Raw genomic sequence first — 19,463 nt, forward strand, 5'->3', positions numbered from 1 at the left:
TTCAGATAGATACATAATACTCATGATTATACAATAAGTAATAATTAAATTTACAATAGAGACTCAGGGTTAATTCAGTAGCCTATGTGCAAAGTATTACGCTGGAATTGGAATGTTTAACAAAGGACTGATTCATAAAAACAAACTTTTTCAAGAATTTCATGCTCTGAGAAGAAATATCAAGACAGAAGGAGGAATTCTTTTATAATAGTCATCTCTTCCCAAAATTCCTCAACAGAACTTATCACCAAAATATTTCCCCATGGTGTTAAATCTAACACTGATCAATTAGAATCAAAAGAATATAAAATCATTTCACCACAGGAGAATATTTTATTATACAATTTCAGAGGAAAATCTGCACACAGTAACTGTTGTAGCACTGTATTACCTCATTAAACAAGTATTTTTCCATTTGAAAAACTATTTCTTAATAAATGCTACATTTGGCATTACAAAAGAGAAAATATAAATTTTCAAGGAGCAAAGGCAATCAAACTCTTTCTCCAGCTATAATTGTTAACAAAAGAAAATATAAAAATATATAAAAATAACTTTTTGTAGCTATTAAAACACCAAATAAATACAATCAATAACTACTGAAATACTACCTAGTAACTTCTGAAAAACAACTAAAATTTAATCAGAGTCTTGGATTTACAATGTTGTATTTTTTCACTGATTTCTTCATGCGCTTAATTTTCTTCCTTAAGACCTGATGATCCTGTTTTGAGACATACCGAAAATACCTACAGCCTAAAAAAGAAAACAAAATAAATAGTTTTTTTTTTTTTTTTTTTTTTTTTTTATTTTTTATTTTTGACAGGCAGAGTGGACAGTGAGAGAGAGAGAGACAGAGAGAAAGGTCTTCCTTTGCCGTTGGTTCACCCTCTAATGGCCGCCGCTGCAGCCGGCGCACCGCGCTGATCCGATGGCAGGAGCCAGGATCCAGGTGCTTTTCCTGGTCTCCCATGGGGTGCAGGGCCCAAGCACCTGGGCCATCCTCCACTGCACTCCCTGGCCATAGCAGAGAGCTGGCCTGGAAGAGGGGCAACCGGGACAGAATCCGGCGCCCCGACCGGGACTAGAACCCGGTGTGCCGGCGCCGCAAGGTGGAGGATTAGCCTATTGAGCCACGGCGCCGGCTAAAATAAATAGTTTTAATACTTACCAATTTTGTATTTCTACATTCTGAAAATTTTGCTTCAACACTAGCATACTAATGATTATGAAAATAGATTTGTATTATACCAATATATCATAAGCATATTCTAAGAGGTACCAACTATTAAAATGTATTACTATGAACATTTTAAGATGTTTATGATCCTCTGGAATTAAAGCATATATTTTAGCTCAACCCCTGGTTATAGTAATATGCAAATTATATATATTATACATATTAAATACACCTTCTTCAAAAGCAAGCTATTGTAACCTCCCTCCAAACGTCAGCTTGTAAATCAGCCAGAGGGGCAACTATAACAAAAAAAGTTCTCCTTTGGAAATCTTTGTGTGCAGGATTGGAATAAACATATCCTCGGTGGGAAGACATCAAACATTTTCTGCTCCTTCCAGCCATCTTAGCAAGCAGCTGCATGGTGATCCTGAAGCTGACAAAGGGTCTAGCACTCATTAGAAGCGCTACCTGCTCTTCATGGTCTTACAATACAAAGAGGACCATTTGTCAAATACTTCTGAGAAATAAAATCATTTCTATAAGAAAAATGTAAACTTGACATTAAATAACCATAAACTACATCTGAAAATACATTTTCATTACATTCTCAATTTATTTCTGGAAAACTGCTTGGAAATATACTGTACCTTTAAGAACCATGTTATTGACCTGGCAAACAGTATGCCAGCATTTCTAACATCTTATTAGCTGGGAAGCAGAGATGTCTGCAGTATTCCTAAAATAATTTCTCTTTCTGAACATGACACTACTTTTAGAAAAACAAAATACTTTTGTTTCTGCTTTTACCTATACAAAAATCTGGAAGGAGCTTTACTACCATCATAACAAAAAAGAAAAGCCCATGGCCGGTGCCACGGCTCATTAGGTTAATCCTCCACCTGCGGCGCTGGCACACGGGGTTCTAGTCCTGGTTGGGGCGCCGGATTCTGTCCTGGTTGCCCTTCTTCCAGGCCAGCTCTCTGCTGTGGCCAGGGAGTGCAGTGGAGGATGGCCCAAGTGCTTGGGCCCTGCACCCCATGGGAGACCAGGAGAAGCACCTGGCTCCTGCCTTCGGATCAGCGCGGTGCGCCGGCCGCAGCAGCCATTGGGAAGTTAACCAAAGGAAAAGGAAGACCTTTCTCTCTGTCTCTCTCTCACTGCCTACTCTGCCTGTCCAAAAAAAAAAAAAAAAAAAAAAAGCCCAATAAACTACAAAATTTTAGCTTGTCTTAAGTCTACTAGAGAACTAAAGTCACAGGACAATCAAGAAGCCAGAATTCAAGGAGCAAAGGTCCCTCCAAGGAGAACCAGGCCTGGCTTGCCTTTAGCAGAGTTGGGGAAGAAAGGCAGGCACAAAGCAAAGGCAGACTACAACTATAATCTGAATTTGTTGAATGACAGGAACCAGAGCAAGCAGAGAACTCAGCTCAACTCCTAAGCAGTGTGACCCACCCCTGCAGGAACATGCTGACAGAAAAGATGTGTCTACTTTCAGGCATGAAGATGCCTGACAGTCATGAGACACTTTAGATTTATTAGGCACTTTGATGCAACCTTCACTTAATGGCCACAACAATGCTGTGAGCAAATGAGGATAGGTGTTCTGATGCCCACTTCACAGAGAAGTTTCCCAAACGGTCTCTGACCTGAGTTACGCAGCAAGTGAACCTAAGTCATTGGACATTGTATAGACACTAAAGCCAGCAGTTACCTGTACTAGACAATTCTATACTCACAAAGTAGCAGAAATTAACAGTCCAAATCACACTTCTGTTCCTTACCATCAGTGTATCAGAGAGCAATTTTTAAGTTACTGACCAGTTTAATAATTCCTTTCTTCCATAAAGCAACATTTTTCCTAATCCTAGTAACTAACTGAAACAGTCACTGAGAACACTAATTCCAAAATAATACAAACCATACCCAAAAGCGAGCTAAAGAATCTCTCTGATAATATATGAGAAATATATAAAAATATCTTTTTTGTAGCTAAGCTATTTAAACACCAAATAAATACAATCAATAACTATCTACTGAAATACTCCCCTATGGCAGATGGCTTTCTAGTGGCCATTGTCTGGTGTACTTTCCTCATTTCTGAACAGATTTTGCAGTAGCTTCATTTTAGTACTTGGCTATCTTCAAATTTCAGTGGCACAAAGCAGGTCACAGTTTTATCAGCCAAAATGTTCCATAAAGAAAAGATCAACTTCTTTTAAGAGGTATTCTTTCTCTGAAGGGGAGAAAATATTTCCTCCTTACAGGAACAGGTAAGTAAACACCATATAGTCCTACCGGATAACAATGAAGTCAATAAAGACCATTTTTGTGTTTTCAATAAAGTAGGCAATCTCAGTAAACTTTCTATACAGCAGGTCAAATGGTCACTCTGTGGAAATAGGATGCATCGAGCATCTTAATGCCCCTAACAGCACTCAAGGCAGACCATGGAGACACCCACCATCAACGGCGTGAAATCTCTATTCCTATCCCACAGAGGCTCCTTACAAGCACACTGCCTGTCCCAATTCAGGACTCATTCTTCCAATCTATAATAGTTACTTCCTAAACATCTAGTATCTATCCTTAGGCAGCTACTAGGCAAACTCTAAGATGAATGGTGGTCATACTACATGATTTCAAAATCAGCCAAAGCACTGTCTAGATAAAAAGAACACAAAAATGTGTACCTTTTCCTAACAGTATTCCAGCTACAAAAGCTTTCTCACAGGCCAAAGCTGTGTCTTCTTTCCAATCACTTTTTGCCCAAAAGAAGCTGAAGTGAAAGCCTGGCCACCAGTTTTTCCTGGAATTCCACTCTTCTTGAACCCATGCAAGATGATTCCTGAAAAAGATGTCAAAAGGCAAAGTCAGTCATGGCCATTGGAACAGATCTATACTGTCAGAGTTTACATTTACCTGGAGTCTAAGCAAAGATGACAAGGGGATATTTTCAAACTAACTTCTGAGCTTGGTCATGACATAGCACAGGATGGGCAGTAGCATGAAAGCAAATCCTTCTTTGTTCTCTGTGATCCCCACATCTCATCTTCAATTATAGCAGAGTGGTTAACAGCATAGAATCCTGGATTCAAATCTCAGACCTTCCAGTTATGACCAACGCGACCCTGGGCTGGTTGCTGAACCTGTTCTATGGACCTCAATTTTCTTAAGGGTAATACAATTAATGATACCTATCTCCCAGCACTGTTACTAGGATTAAACTGGCACAGTAGTTTAAAAAACTACTAGCTGCATAATGTCTACTACATAGTAAATATCCCCAAAATGTCAGCTATCATTACTACTTAAAAGCTACTTTAGGAGAGGGCACTGGACACAGCAGTTAAGGGAATGCTTGCATCCCAATATCAGAGTGCCTGGGTTCAAGTCCCATTTCCACACCCAAAGTAAGCTTCCTGCTAATGGGCACCCTAGGTAGCAGTGGGTAATGAATCAAAGTAGCTAGGTTCCTGCCAGCTACATAGGAGACTGGGATTGGGTTCTGGACTCCTGGTTTCAGCCCGAGCCAGCCCCAGGTGTTGCAGGCATTTGGGGAGTGACCAGTAGATGGGAGATCTGTGTTTGTCTCTTTCTTGCTGCCATTCAAATAAATAATTTCTTAAGAAGCTACTTTAAAATCTTATTTAAGGGGCCAGCACCGTGGTGCACTAGGTTAATCCTCCGTCTGTGGTGCTGGCATCCCATGTGGGTGCTGGTTGTAGTCCTGGTTGCTCCTCTTCCGGTCCAACTCTCTGCTGTGGCCTGGAAAAGGAGTGGAAGATGGCCCAAGTGCTTGGGCCCCTGCACCCGCATGGGAGATCAGGAGGAAGCGCCTGGCTCCTGGCTTCGGATTGGCGCAGCTCCGGCCACTGCAGCCATTTGGGAGTGAACCAATGGAAAGAAAACCTTTTTCTCTGTCTCTCTCACTGTCTGTAACTCTGCCTGTCAAATAAATAAATTAAAAAAAATACTTAAAAAATAAAATCTTATTTAAAACTGTATTACTACCAAGAATCGTTATCCAAATTAAGATGCCATTATTATACAAATATATGAATAAATAGGTTTAGTAGTTGAATCCAGGCAATACTATTTATCAATAATTTAACTAAAGGGGCTAATGTTGTGGTGCAATGGGTTAAGCCACTGCTTGCAACACTGGCATTCCATACCGGAGTGCCAGTTCGAGTACCGGTTATTCTGTTTCTTATCTAGCTTTATGCTAATGTGTCCAGGAAGGCAATACAGGGTAGTCCAAGTGCTTGGGCTCCTGCCACCTACATGGGAGACCTGGATGGAGTTCATGACTCCTGGCTTAGGCCATCTGGGGAGTGAACCAGAAGATGAAAGATCAACATTTCTCTCACTCTGCCTTTCAAATAAATAAATAAATAAATAAATAGATCTTTTTAAAAAATAACTTAATTGAATACATACTTATTTAGCACCTACGTTCTCCTCAGGATAGAATCTTTAGAGGTTCAAAATTAACAGTACCTTTCTTGACCTTCAAGGATCTTACAGTCCAACATGGGTTTATATAGTGCTTTCAGCATGGAAAAAGGTCTATAGTAAGTTTGTCAACAAATCACACTGCCATGGTCTAAGTGCTTGTTCCCCAAAATTTGTATGCTAAAACTTAATCATCAGTGTGATGATATTGGGGTGTGCTGGGCAGTGATTATGTCATGAGGGATTAGTGACCCTTATAAAAGCAGCCCCAGAGAGCTGCCTTACTCTCTTCTCTTCCCTTCCATTCCCTTCCATTCCCTTCCCTTCTACCATGTGAGGGCATGGCAAGAAAGACCCTCTGTGAGCTAGGATGCTGGCCCTCATGAGACACCAAATCTGCTGGCACACTGAGCTTGCACATGCCAGCCTCTGAAACTATATGAATAAATTTCTGTTGTTTATAAGCTACCCAATTTATGGTATTTTGTTATAATAGCCCAAATAGACTAAGAAACACCAAAAACACTTTATAATCAACACTGTTCTATCTCCAAGGTCAAGTCAGTTGTGAAACCTGAAGTAAGTTTCCACTGATACTAAATTTCCTAAACAATTACACCAGATATAATAATAAATACAGCCATGCTTCACTTAATGAAGGAGAAATGATCTGAGAAATATGTATTTAGGTGACTGCACACAGAATGCATTTATACAAACTAACATGGCTATGACATCACCAGGTGATAAAATCTTACAGGACCATCATCATCTATGTGGTCCATTATTGATCAAAACACCACTGTGTGGTGCATGATAAACTTAATGATATTATGATCAGAGTTTTACATACCCATACCACTATGGACTTAATATATATTTGTGAAAAGAATGACTCAAGATGATCTTTTGAGGCTCTAAAATGCCACTGAAAAATAGCTGAGAGGAAAGCTGCTTTCCATGTGATCTGAGATGCTGGTGGAACACCTGAATATCACGGCACCATCAAATCTTACAGAGTCTTTGCCAAGAGTCTGCATGTAACACACATTTATCCCCTAGAAGTACAGTACTAAGATACAGTACTTACTTTGTGAACACAAAAACCCTGATAGAACTTGTCTGCTATGCCTATTTAGATTTCCTTGCTTCTGATGTCCTCAGAAGAAAACAGCTGAAGACACAGTAAAAGAAATCCAAAATAACAGGCAAACCACTTTATTTAAAAATTGACAGATATTAGGAAATATTGTTTATGATGACCCAGTAATAAATGGCATGTATCTCATACTTACTGAATTAAAATCTGTTTCAGATATTTTGCCAAATATTTCCAAGCAGTTACATTCTTAGTGCACCCAGCAAAATCTAAGACTCCAAACAATACTTCCAACCCCAGTTTATGGTGTTCTTCTTTTTCTGCAATGGTCATAACAGTTCAAGTTTACATAAGATATTGAAGTACACAAAGCTAAAAATACATACACAGTTGATAAGACATTAATGAATCACAAGCCTTCTGGTTTGGTTAAATTCACAATTTATTATGCTCATATTCTTGTGATGAATATAAAGGTTTTAGTAATACAGTCTGTGTAATAAGGGATTTGAGTCTGATCTTTTTTTTTTTTTTTTTTTTTTTTTTTTTTGACACGCAGAGTGGACAGTGAGAGAGAGAGAGACAGAGAGAAAGGTCTTCCTTTTGCCGTTGGTTCACCCTCCAATGGCCGCCACGGCTGGCGCGCTGCAGCTGGTGCACCGCGCTGATCCGAAGGCAGGAGCCAGGTGCTTCTCCTGGTCTCCCATGGGGCGCAGGGCCCAAGCACTTGGGCCATCCTGCTCTGCCTTCCCGGGCCACAGCAGAGAGCTGGCCTGGAAGAAGGGCAACCGGGACAGAATCCGGCGCCCTGAGAGGGACTAGAACCCGGTGTGCACGGCGCCGCTAGGTGGAGGATTAGCCTATTGAGCCACGGCGCCGGCCGAGTCTGATCTCTATATAGGCTATAGTCCTCTATTTATACCAAGAACATTACTGAAAGCATCTTCCTACTTGGGCATTTTTTATATGTTCTCTACTCTCAACAGAAGGATTTATGCAGTCTTGGTGCCAACTGGATATATTGAGCTGATACCCTTCTAAGAAATAAGTACATTTCTATACTGAGCTGAAGTATATTAGAGATTTAAATGAGATGAATTATATAAATAAAAGTCATTTCTCTTTTGCTAACTATTGCTATAGCAAAGTTAAGCAAATTTTTTACTGTAAAGAGCCAGATGATAAAGATTTTTAAGTTCTGCAAGCCCTACAGTCTCTATCACAACTACACAGTTCTGCCATTGTGGTGCAAAAGCAGCCGTAGACAATACATAAATGAATGGACTCTAATATAACTTTATTCATAAAAACAGGCAAAGGGTAGAACAATCCCTGGGCCACAGAGTACTGAACCCTATACTATAGTTTGAACAGAGAATTATAAAACAAGAATTAGGGGCTGACGTTGTGGCATAGCAGGTTAAGCCACCACCTGCAATGCCAGCATCCCATATGGGTACCAGTTCAAAACCCAACTGCTCCACTTCCAATCCAACTCCCTGCTAATGTGCCTGAGAAAGTAGCAGAAGATGGCCCAAGTACTTGGGCCCCTACAACCACAGGGAGAACTGGAAGAAGCTCTGGGCTCCTGGCTTCAGCCTGGCATGGCCCCAGCCACTGCAGCCATCTACAGCAGATGGAAGACCTCTCTCATTCTCTCTCTATATATAACTCTGCTTTTCAAATAAATAAAAAAGGTAAATCTTTAAAAAAATTACTTACCTGATTTTTTAAGTAATGTATGGAATTCTAACATCAGTTTATGAGATGGTACAATCTGATACAAAATCTGGAAGAAAGAATAGTCTTGTAGTTTTTATACTCTGTAGAGGCAAATTCTCAAATGTCAGCCTACTTTCTTAATTCCCTAATAAACTCTCAGTAAAGGAATCAAGGATTTAAAAGATACTTTGTTTTATCTACTTTCAATTTGGGTACACAAAGATCATCCATCTAAAGCTAATTTTTTAAAAAAAAATCTCTGCTAACAAGATAGAGGAATTGAGGGAAATGGATAGGGGTGGTGTTTTTTGCTCCTTATACACATCTATATTGCTTAACACACTAAAAACTTAAAATAACATCTTTTCAGAAGCTAGGATTGAGGAAAAAATAAATAGAAAAATAATACCAAAAAATGTTTATTTGTCAATCAGAAGAAATCAAAGAATACTTATATAAAACAAAAAAAAAAATAAATAGGCAAGATGGCAGTTTTAGAGATTGTGTTCTAAAACACAGTACACTAAGGTAATCAGTAAATATTTTGATAATCTTTTTACACAACAGGAAGAAACTAAGATGTTTTTCTTTTTAAGAATAGAAAGGACTATTTTTGTAAATACATAAAGTGAGATTTAATGTAAAATTGCAGTACTCATTTCAACATATGTAGTATTTTTTTAAAAAGATTTATTTTATTTATTTTGAAAGACAGAGTTACACAGAGAAACAAAGACAGAGAGAGGTCTTCCATCCACTGGTTCACTCCCCAGATGGCCGCAACAGCCGGGGCTGCGCCAATCCAAAGCCAGGAGCCAGGGGCTTCTTCCGGGTCTCCCACACGGGTGCAGGGGCCCAAGGACTTGGGCCATCTCTTGTACTGCTATCCCAAGCCACGGCAGAGAGCTGGATCGGAAGAGGAGCAGCCGGGACTACAACTGGTGCCCATATAGGATGCCGGCGCTTCAGGCCAGGGCTTTAACCCGCTGTGCCACAGCGCCGGCCCCAACGTACTGAGTATTAGAAATAAATTCATGGGGCGATGGCGTGGCTCACTTGGTTAATCCTCCGCCTGCAGTGCCAGCATCCCACATCGGTGCCGGGTTCTAGTCCAGGTTGCTCCTCTTCCAGTCCAGCTCTCTGCTGTGGCCCGGAAGGGCAGTGGAGGATGGCCCAGATGGCCCAAGTGCTTGGGCCCCTGCATCCACATGGGAGACCAGGAAGAAGCACCTGGCTCCGGGCTTCGGATCAGTGCAGCGCCGGCCACAACGGCCATTTGCGGGGTGAACCAACGGAAGGAAGACCTTTCTCTCTGTCTGTAAGTCTACTGTCGAATAAATTAAAAAAGAAAAAGAAATTCATTCTGGGCCATGCTCAATGGGTTAAGTCACTACCTGTAACACCAGCACCCCACATGAGTACTAGTTCCATTCCCAACTGTTCCACTTCCAATCTAGCTCCCCATTAATGCACCTGGGAAAGCAGCACCACCTATATGGGAGACCCAGATGGAGTTCCAGGTTCCATGGACATGGCTTTGGCCTGGCCTAGCCCCAGTCATTGCAGCCATTTGGGAAATGAACCAGTGGGCAGAAGATTCTCTGTCTCTCTTTTATTTGGCCTTTCAAATAATAACAACAGAAAGAGGAAGAAGGAGAAAAGGGAGGAGGAGGAGGAGGAAGAAAGAAGAAAGGGAGGAGGAAAAGGAAGAGGAAGAAAGATGATGAAGACAAAGGAAGGAAAGGAGGGAGGGAAGGAGGGAGGGAAAGGGGGAAAGAAAGCAAAAGCAGGAAAAAAAAAGATGGAAATCTTTTTTTAAAGAGATGAATTCATTCTGCTTGCTGGGGTATTTGGCCATACACTAAAATAATTTGTTAATTTCTCTTAAAAGCTTTTCAAAAATATCAATCAAGATCAATAATAAAGATCATTTCACCAACACCAACATCAAAAAATATTATGAAAACTTAATTCCTACCAAACTCACATTTTCCCATGATGCATGGAATTCTATAAATGGTTCAATTCACTGTTTTGTTTTGTTTTTTTTTTTTTAAGATTTTGTTTATTTATTTGAGAGGTCGAGTTACAGACAGTGAGAGGAAGAGGCAGAGAGAAAGGTCTTCCTTCCGTTGGTTCATTCCCCAAATGGCCTCAAGGGCCACAGCTGTGCAGATCCAAAGCCAGGAGCCAGGAGTTTCTTCTGGGTACAGGGGCCCAAGCCTTGGGCCATCTTCTACTGCTTTCCCAGGCCGAAGCATAGAGCTGGATTAGAAGAGGAGCAGCTGGGACTAGAACTGGCACCCATATGGTATGCTGGCGCCACACACAGAGGATTAGCCTACTGCATGACGGCGCAGGCCCCTACTTAGATTTTTCAAACTGAATTTAACATAGGTACTAGAAGTGTATATAAATCATGAGTGAGAGTCAATAAATGATTAAAAACTGACCACTAGCTAAAAAACACCAACAATTCAATACCTAAAAATTAAGCAATCCAATTCAAAGGAGGGCAAAGGACTTGAACAAATACACACACAGAGAGACACACACACACACACAATATGTACAATATAAGAAGTTATTAAGGTAATGCAATTGAGATACCACTTCATATCCACCAGGATCGTTACTGTCAAAAAAAAAAAAAAAAAAAAGAAAGAAAGAAAGAAACAGTGGTAAGGATGTGGAAAAACTGGAATTCTCATGCATTGCTGGTGGGAATGTAAATTATCACACAGCTGCTATGGAAAACAAAGAATTAACATATCATCCAGGGGCCAGTGCTGTGGCATAGTGGGTAAAGCTGCCACCTGCAGTGCCAGCATCCCACGTGGGCATGGGTTTGAATCCCGGCTGCTCCTCTTCCGATACAGCTCTTTGCTATGGCCTGGGAAAGCACTGGAGGATAGTCCAAGTCTTTGGGCCCCTGCACTCATGCGGGAGACCCAGAAGAAGCTCCTGGCTCCTGGCTTCGGATCAGCCCAGCTCCAGTCATTGCAGCCATCTGGGTGTGTGTGAGGCAGCGGATGGAAGTCCTCCTCCTCCCCCCCACCCCCCGCATCTAACTCTTTCAAGTAAATAATCTTAAAAAAAAAAAAAGGGGGGAAAAAAAAAAAAAAAACAGATCATCCAGTGATTCCACTCTTAGGTTTATACCCAAAAAGCTGGAAGCACAGACTCAAATACTTGTCCCTCAATTTCACAGTAGTGTTATTTACAATAAGCAAACAGTGGACAGAACCCAAATGTCTATCAAATCAACATGAGTGAATAAGCAAAATGTAGTATATACATAAAATGGAATATTGTGCCTTTAAAAGGATGGAAACTGACACATGCTATGACATAGATGAACCCTGAAAAACATTATGTATTCTTTGTGAAATTAGCAAAATACAAAAGGACAAATATTATATGATCCCACTTATCTGGGCTACCCAGAACAGGTAAATTCTTAGACACAGCAATTAAAGTGCTGATTTCCAGAGACAAAGGGGTGGGGCCAATGGGAAGTTACTGTCTACAGATAGAGAGTGGCTATTTGGGATAATGAAAAAGCTCTGGAAATAGTGCTATGTACATAATGCTAAACTATAAATTTTAAGGGCTGGCACTGTGGCACAGTGGGTTGGGCCGTCTGAGATGCCATATCCCGTATAGGCATTTGTTCGAGTCCTGGCTGCTCCACTTCCGATCCAGGTCCCTGCTGGTGCACCAGGGAAAGCAGCTGAGGATGGCCCAAGTCCTTGGGCCCCTGAACCAACATGGGAGACCTGAAGGAAGCTCCTGGCTTCAGCCTGTCCCAGACCCAATCATTGCAGCTGTTTGGGGAGTGAACCAGTGGATGGAGGATTTCTCTCTCTGTAACTCTGACTTTCAAATAAATAAAATCTTTAAAAAAAATTCTTTTTATGTTACATATACATATGTTAGGTATATATTCATCAACATATATATACTAAAAACTAAAAAACAATTCAGAGAGAAATTAAACACCTAAATGAATAGATAGATATGCCATGTTCAGTTTGGAAACTTCTATTATTAAGATGTCAAGTCTCCCAACACAAATGTCCAGATGCCAAATCCCAGCAAGAATTTTTATAGCAACAGACTAATATTAAGGCAAAGGACCTAGCCAAAAACAATTTTCGAAACAAAAAATATCATGAATTTCACTATATGATTTTAAGACTCATAAGAAACCTACAGTAATCATGGTATTGGTATAAAGACAGAAATATACATCACTAGAACACGGCAGAACCCATAAATTGATTTTCAATAGTTATTACCAAGAGGGAAAATTACCAAGGGGAAAGAATAGTTGTTTCTGGTAAACAGTGCCAGAACGACCATCTGGAAAAAAAAATAAACTTTGACGCACAGACCTCATACAACACACAAAAAATTACCTAAATATCAAAAACACAGTAGTTACTCGAAGATTCCATTTATATGACATTCTTAAGGATGTAAAACTAATTTCTAACTACAAAAAGCACACAAGTGACTGCCTAGGAACTAGAATGTGTGCGTGGATTGGTTGTATAAGGAAATAAGGGGCTTTTGGGGGTTATAAAAATGTTCTAAATCTTAATTATCATGGTTCAGTGTTTGCATATATTTCCTAAAAAACATCCGGGTGCACTTACTATATATAAATTAAATTTCAATAAAGTTGACCTTCAAAGGATATCGATACAATAAAAAAAGAGAGAAAGAAAAGAAAAATATATCGATAGAGTTTTTAAACAGAGTGGCAGAGTTTCTTAAATACTGAATTTCTCTCTCCACTCTCTTGGGTGATGGGAGCAGGAGTGTCTACCTACAGCCAGCAGATGGAGGACCTTTCTGTTTACTTCAGTGTACCACACATGAAGTGTAATTTTCCATGGGCACTATGACAGTTGGAAAGCAATGAACTATAGTATGGCTTTTTTTTTTTTTTTTTTAGATGTATTTATTTATTTGAAAGGCAGAGTCAGAGAGAGGCAGAGGCAGAGGCAGAGAGAGAGCGAGAGCGAGAAAGATAGGTCTTCCATCCATTGGTTCACTTACCAGGTCGCTGCAACGGCTGGAGCTGCACCAATCCAAGGCAAGGAACCAGGAGTTTGTTCAGGATCTCCCACACGGGTGGCAGGGGCCCAAGCACTTGGGCCATCTTCTACTGTTCTCCCAGGTGGATCAGAAGAGGGCAGCCAGGATTCAAACCAGCATCCCTAAGGGATGCCAGCACTGAAGGCAGCAGCTTTACCCACTACGCCATAGCACCAACCCTTACATAGTTTTAACACAGATCCCCAACTCTGTTCAAACACTAAGATAAAAATTATGTACTTTAATGGGGCCAGCACTGTGTTACAGTAGGTAAAGCAACCATCTGAAATGATGGTATCTCATATAGCCATTGGATCAAGTCTCGGCTGCTCCACCTCCTATCCAGCTCTCCCCTAGCTAGCTCCCCTCATCCAGCTTCCAGCTAATGTGCCTAGGAAAGCAGCGGAAGATGGACCAAGTACTTGGGCCTCACACCCACATGGGAGACCGGGAAGAAGTTCCTGGTTCCTGGCTTTGGTCTGGCCCAGCCCTGACCATTGCAGCCATTTGGGTAGTGAACCAGCACATGGAAGATCTCTCTCTCTTTCAAATTAAAAAAATAAATTAATAAAAAAATAAAAATTCTATACCTTAAGCACACTTAACAGTTTTGCTCTTGGTGCCTTCTCTCTCTTCAGAAAGTTGTATAAGTAGATATGGGCATTTGGATTTGATGGAAACTTTTCATCATATGCATAATTAGTGAGGACTTTTCGGGCTCTATCTTGATCACCACAGAATTCCAGCATCTATATAAAAGAAGCAATAACATCTCAGCTAATGATCTAAGACAGTCATGCAAAAGACAGCTTAACTCAACTGCTGGGGATAAAATACTTGCACAACTGACAAATAATACCACACAGAGAACAACAGTAATGCTAACTTTTGCTTCCATTAGCACATGTTACAACATCTATGGAACAAGATCACTCATAACAAAGACCTTTTCCTTACAAGAAGTGTAGTTTTAGAGGTTTTTTCTGGCAAGCACAAGTACCACTGTAGTACTCATGGATTTTCACAAAGCCAATTATGTTGAAGATTTATTCCTAGCGTCTGGTGCCACAGTCCTCTGTCCTTTTATGACTCTAGAAGAACCGGACATCTTCACAAACTTCCTAAAAGTCATTTTTCTTCATCCCATGCTCTGTGGCCTAGTTTCAGATTTTTGTCCTCTCCCCTTCTAAATCCCACCAAATTATAAAAGATCTTTCTGCTTTTCTTTTAAGCTCAACAAGAATAACACAAAATTGACATTTACAACTCTACCGTTTTTTATATACTTTGGCCACAACAGGTTATCCAGTGGTGAAAATCAACAAGAGTTACATTTACATTATACAAAATTTCTGTAAAATAAAAAGAAATTATTCCAACTAAAAAAGAGATACCACAGTGGGTAAGGGAAGTTACAAGTTTCACTAGGTTTCTTTTGACCAGTGAAGGTAAGGCAAGCAGTCTTTGCATAGGTTTATTACAAAATGAAACATTATTTTATAAAAGTCTATATACCTCTACGTAACTCTTCACAAAAGGGTCCCAAACTCCTGGAGTTTCAATCAATGCACCAAGGTTTGCAGATGTCTTGCAACTGTGGCTGAGCATACTTCGGGATGCAGTGCCATAAGAATAATCATCTTTATCTGCCCAAAGATAAAAGATTTCTAAGTCACTCACTACTGAGGATTTCTGTTAAATTACTAATTGTCGCTCCCCGTCTTCGTGGAGGAACGACACAGGATTCTGCGTTGTTCTTTCGTCTGCTCGGCCCTCCCCGGGTTTGCTGCTGGTTCTTCCCGGGTTGGCTGCTGACCCTTCCACCTCCGTGGAAGGGCAGTTCCCCCTGGCCACCTTCCCCACTTCCGCAGGGGAGCGGCACACCGCCGGCCGGCTCTCTCAGGGGCTGCACAGGAGTTCCTTCAGATAGATGTTCCCCTTAGATGTTCCTGGTGCATGTTGTCTCTCTCCTCCTTTATAGTCCTCCTCCGCCCACATGCCGAGTACGCTGCTCTCCTCCAATCAGGAGCAGGATCAGCTCCTGGAGGTCATCACTCAAGTTGGCAAGAGGCAGCTGCGTAGAAGCTGTTTTCTCCTCTCCCAGCGCCATATTGTGGGAGAGCAGATGCACAGAATAAGTCTTAATTCCAGTAACTTAGTCCAGTCCGGGTTGCTCCCCACAACTAATCACAAAAGTTCCCACAAGAAAAGCTCAGATCCTGATGCCTTCACTGGTGAATTCTACTAAACATTTCAAGAAAAATATTAATTCTTCACAAACTCTTCCCAAAGTAAGAAAAGAAAGAACACTCCAACTTTTTTTGAAGCCAGTATTACCGATACCAAAAGGAGTCAAAGACAATACAAGGAAGAAAATCATCACCCGGTATATGAATATAGATGCAAAAATCCTCAAAAAAATACTAGCAAACTAAATCTAATGGAAAAGAATTATATACCACATCTACAAAGTCAAGGTTAGCTCAACAACTGAAAATCAACGGATACAAGAGAGATCTATTGATTTAAACCAAAACAAAAATGGACAAAATCCCATAATCATCTCAACAGATGCAGAAAAAGCCTTTGACAAAATTGAGTAAGCCTTCACAATGAAAACATTCAACAAGAACTTTCTCAATCTGATAAAGGGCATTTATGAAAACAGCATAACTAACATCAAACTTAAGGATGAAAGATGGCATGGTTTTCCCCTAAAATCAGAAACAAGACAAGAATTTCCTCTCTCACTAATTCTGCTCATTACACTGGAGGTTTTAGCCAAGACAATTAAGCAAGAAAATACAAAAGACATCCAGATTGATGGGGCTGGTGTTGTAGTACAGCGGGTAAAGCCACTGCCGGCAATGCTGGCATCCCAATGGGCAACAATTCGAGTCCTGGCTATTCCACTTCCGATCCAGCTCCTTGCTAATGTGCCTGGAAAATCAGTGAAGATGGCCAAGTATTACTTGGGCCTCCTAACCCACATAGGAGACCAGGAAGAAGTTCCTAGCTCCTGGCTTTGGCCTGGTCCAGCCCTGACTGTTGAGGCCATTTGGGCAGTGAGACCACATATGGAAGGTCTTTGTCTCTCACTCTCTCCTTCTGTAACTGCCTTTTAAATAAAAAAATAAAATCAAATAAATCTTTTTTTTATTTATTTATTTATTTATTTTTTTTGACACGCAGAGTGGACAGTGAGAGAGAAAGAGACAGAGAGAAAGGTCTTCCTTTTGCCGTTGATTCACCCTCCAATGGCCGCCACAGCCGGCACGCTGCGGCTGGTGCACCAAGCTGATCCGAAGCCAGGAGCCAGATGCTTCTCCTGGTCTCCCATGTGGGTGCAGGGCCCAAACACTTGGGCCATCCTCCACTGCCTTCCCGGGCCACAGCAGAGAGCTGGACTGGAAGAGGAGCGACCAGGACTAGGACCCTGGGTGCCAGCGCCGCAGGTGGAGGATTAGCTTATTGAGCCGCGGCGCCAGCCTAAAATAAAATAAAAAAGACGTCCAGATTGAAAAGACAACCTCATTTGCAGATGACATGATCTCGTACACAGAAAACCCTAAGAATCCACTAAAAACTAGTTAGAATAAATGATTCACCAATGAAAAATAAGACAACTGTTGGAAACTGTTGGGAAAATTGCAGGGAAGTTATACCCTCACACACTACTATTGGGAATGTAAAACGGTGCAGCTACTTTGAATAGTCCAGAACAGTCACATGACCCAGCAATGTCTACCCACATATGTCTACACAAAAACTTATACACAAGGGGGCCAGCAGTGGGCTGGGCCTCCACCTGTGGCACCGGCATTCAATATGGGCGCCAGTTCATGTCCTGCTGCTCCTCTTCTGATCCAGCTCTCTGCTATGGCATGGGAAAGCAGCAGAAGATGGCCCAAGTGCTTAGGCCCCTGCAACCACATGGGGGACCCAGAGGAAGCACCTGGCTCTTGATTTCGGATCGCCCCAGCTCCAGCCATTGTAGCGGCCACATGGAGAGTGAGCCAGCAGATTTAAGACCTTTCTCTCTCTCCCTCTCTGTCTATAACTCTACCTCTCAAATGAATAAAATCTTTTAAAAAATATTTTATTCATTCAAGAGGCAGGGAGACATGGTTCCCATCTGCTGGTTCACTGTACAAATGCACCCAAAGGTTGGGGCTGGACCAGAATAAAGCCAGGAGCCAGGAACTCCAGGTCTCTCCAAATGCCCACAACGGCTGGCCTGGACCAAGCCAAGGCTATTAGCCAGGAGATGCAGGTTTCCCATATGGTTGCCAGGGACAACAACTCTGAACCATCACCTACTGCCTCGAAGGGTTAACACCAGCAAAAAGCTGGATTTAGAAGCAAAGTCATGACTCCAACCCAGGAAATTGGAAAAGAGAAGTTAAGTGTCTTAAGTATTAGGCCAATTGCCCCTAAAAAGACATTAGACTTAAAGATTATCTAAAAGTTCCACAAGGCCAGTGTCATGGTTCAGCAGTTAAGCCACTGCCTACAATGCTGGTAATCCACGTGGGCACGAGTTTGAGTCACAGCTGCTCTCCTTCTGAGCTAGCTCCTTGCTAATGCACCTGGGAAGGTAGCAGAACACGGTCCAAATCCTTGGGCCCCTGCACTCGTGTGGGAGTCCCAGATGGGGTTCCATGCTCTTAGCTTTGGCCTGGCCCAGCCCTAGCCATCGTTGGCCACTTGGGTAGTCAACCAGCAGGTAGAGGTTCATTCTCTTTCACTCCTTGCCTTTCAAATAAATAAATAAATCTTTTTGAAAAATTGCATATATTACCCCCATTTGCTATAGAACAAAACGTCAGCTGCAGAAAGGTACTGAATCATCTACCCACGTGAGTGACCGTAAAAATGCCACGTTCTCACGGATTTCATCATCAAATATTTGCTTGACTTGTGCCTAACCCTGTGTAAGAAAAGTACATATTGACTTTAATACTTATCTAATCAATTCATATCAGCAAGCAAAGCATTTTTTAAAAGAAATATTACACAAAAAATCATGGCCAAATTAAAACAGAGGACACACGATGTCAAAAGATTGCTTAAATGGGAAGTTTAACTGGGAAGATACAACATAAACCATACCTGAAAATGTTAATTAAAAACCAAGAGATGAAGAGCTGAACGATGCTGACCATGCAGCTGATATACTGGATCTAAGGCAGAGGGATGAAGGATTCCGAGGGTCCAGTGAACCCTGAAGGGCAGGGGCATTCTAGAGGAGGAGACTGCACTAACACAATATATGCATTTCAGCATTTCAGAAACGCCTTGGGACAGCTCAGACAAGAGGGAAGGAAATGAGACTAGTCAATCAACATGCCTAGAGACAAAGAAAATACTATTTATCACATAAGGATAATAAGGAAATACTGCTGATCACATATAAAGTGATGAATACTAGGACTAGGATCTGGATGAAATCATGAAAATAGAAGAGTTAATCCTAGAGAAACCATGGGAAAAAACTAGACAAGGGAAAGAAAAGTAGACAATTCTATAGCTCCAAAGAGGAGGAGGGTAGAAGATGACAGCACCAAAGATGACGAGAAGGGGAATTCAGTTTGAGAACTGCAGGGTCAATTTTTAGTATAGTCAGTGAGTCAAGAAAACTTTCCATTATAACCCCATATAGAAATGAAATGACTTTATCTTGACATATTCTTTAAACTTGTTATTCTAAGAAATAAAGTAAATTCCATTCTAAACACAAAGAAATGTTTATATATACACATATATGTATATTATATTACATATGCATTATGTATATATATCACTATATATAATATATGTAACATACATAAAATAAAGACTGCTGAAGAAAGTTTGTAAGCTTTCTTAGAAATTGACAAAGATCTGTCTTGGCCAAACTCC

The 19,463-nt window shown here is 41.0% G+C and overlaps 1 protein-coding gene across 25 annotated transcripts in view; it reads right to left on the bottom strand.

Annotated features, from left to right (window-relative positions):
- Positions 1–313: 313 nt before the first annotated feature.
- TAF1A (TATA-box binding protein associated factor, RNA polymerase I subunit A) overlaps positions 314–19,463 on the bottom strand; it is a 34,927-nt gene continuing 15,777 nt past the window's right edge. For 21 of the 25 annotated variants that reach the window (XM_089312231.1, XM_089312229.1, XM_008268394.5 and 18 more), the window contains 6 exons: positions 15,078–15,208; positions 14,153–14,311; positions 8,457–8,523; positions 6,931–7,054; positions 3,871–4,025; positions 314–756 (listed from right to left, as the gene is read on the bottom strand). In XM_089312231.1, the coding sequence (XP_089168357.1) occupies positions 644–756; positions 3,871–4,025; positions 6,931–7,054; positions 8,457–8,523; positions 14,153–14,311; positions 15,078–15,208 (749 nt within the window). In that variant the 3' untranslated portion in view covers positions 314–643. Of the gene's footprint in view, positions 757–3,262; positions 3,414–3,870; positions 4,026–6,930; positions 7,055–8,456; positions 8,524–14,152; positions 14,312–15,077; positions 15,209–19,463 lie in introns of those variants that run through there. The other 4 variants (XR_016219677.1, XR_016219678.1, XR_016219676.1 and 1 more) reach the window with 2 other exon arrangements.

The sequence above is a fragment of the Oryctolagus cuniculus genome, chromosome 13 (genome assembly GCF_051225735.1).
Source record: "Oryctolagus cuniculus isolate XC-2025 breed Fujian yellow rabbit chromosome 13, ASM5122573v1, whole genome shotgun sequence".
In the NCBI taxonomy this organism is placed as follows: domain Eukaryota; kingdom Metazoa; phylum Chordata; class Mammalia; order Lagomorpha; family Leporidae; genus Oryctolagus; species Oryctolagus cuniculus.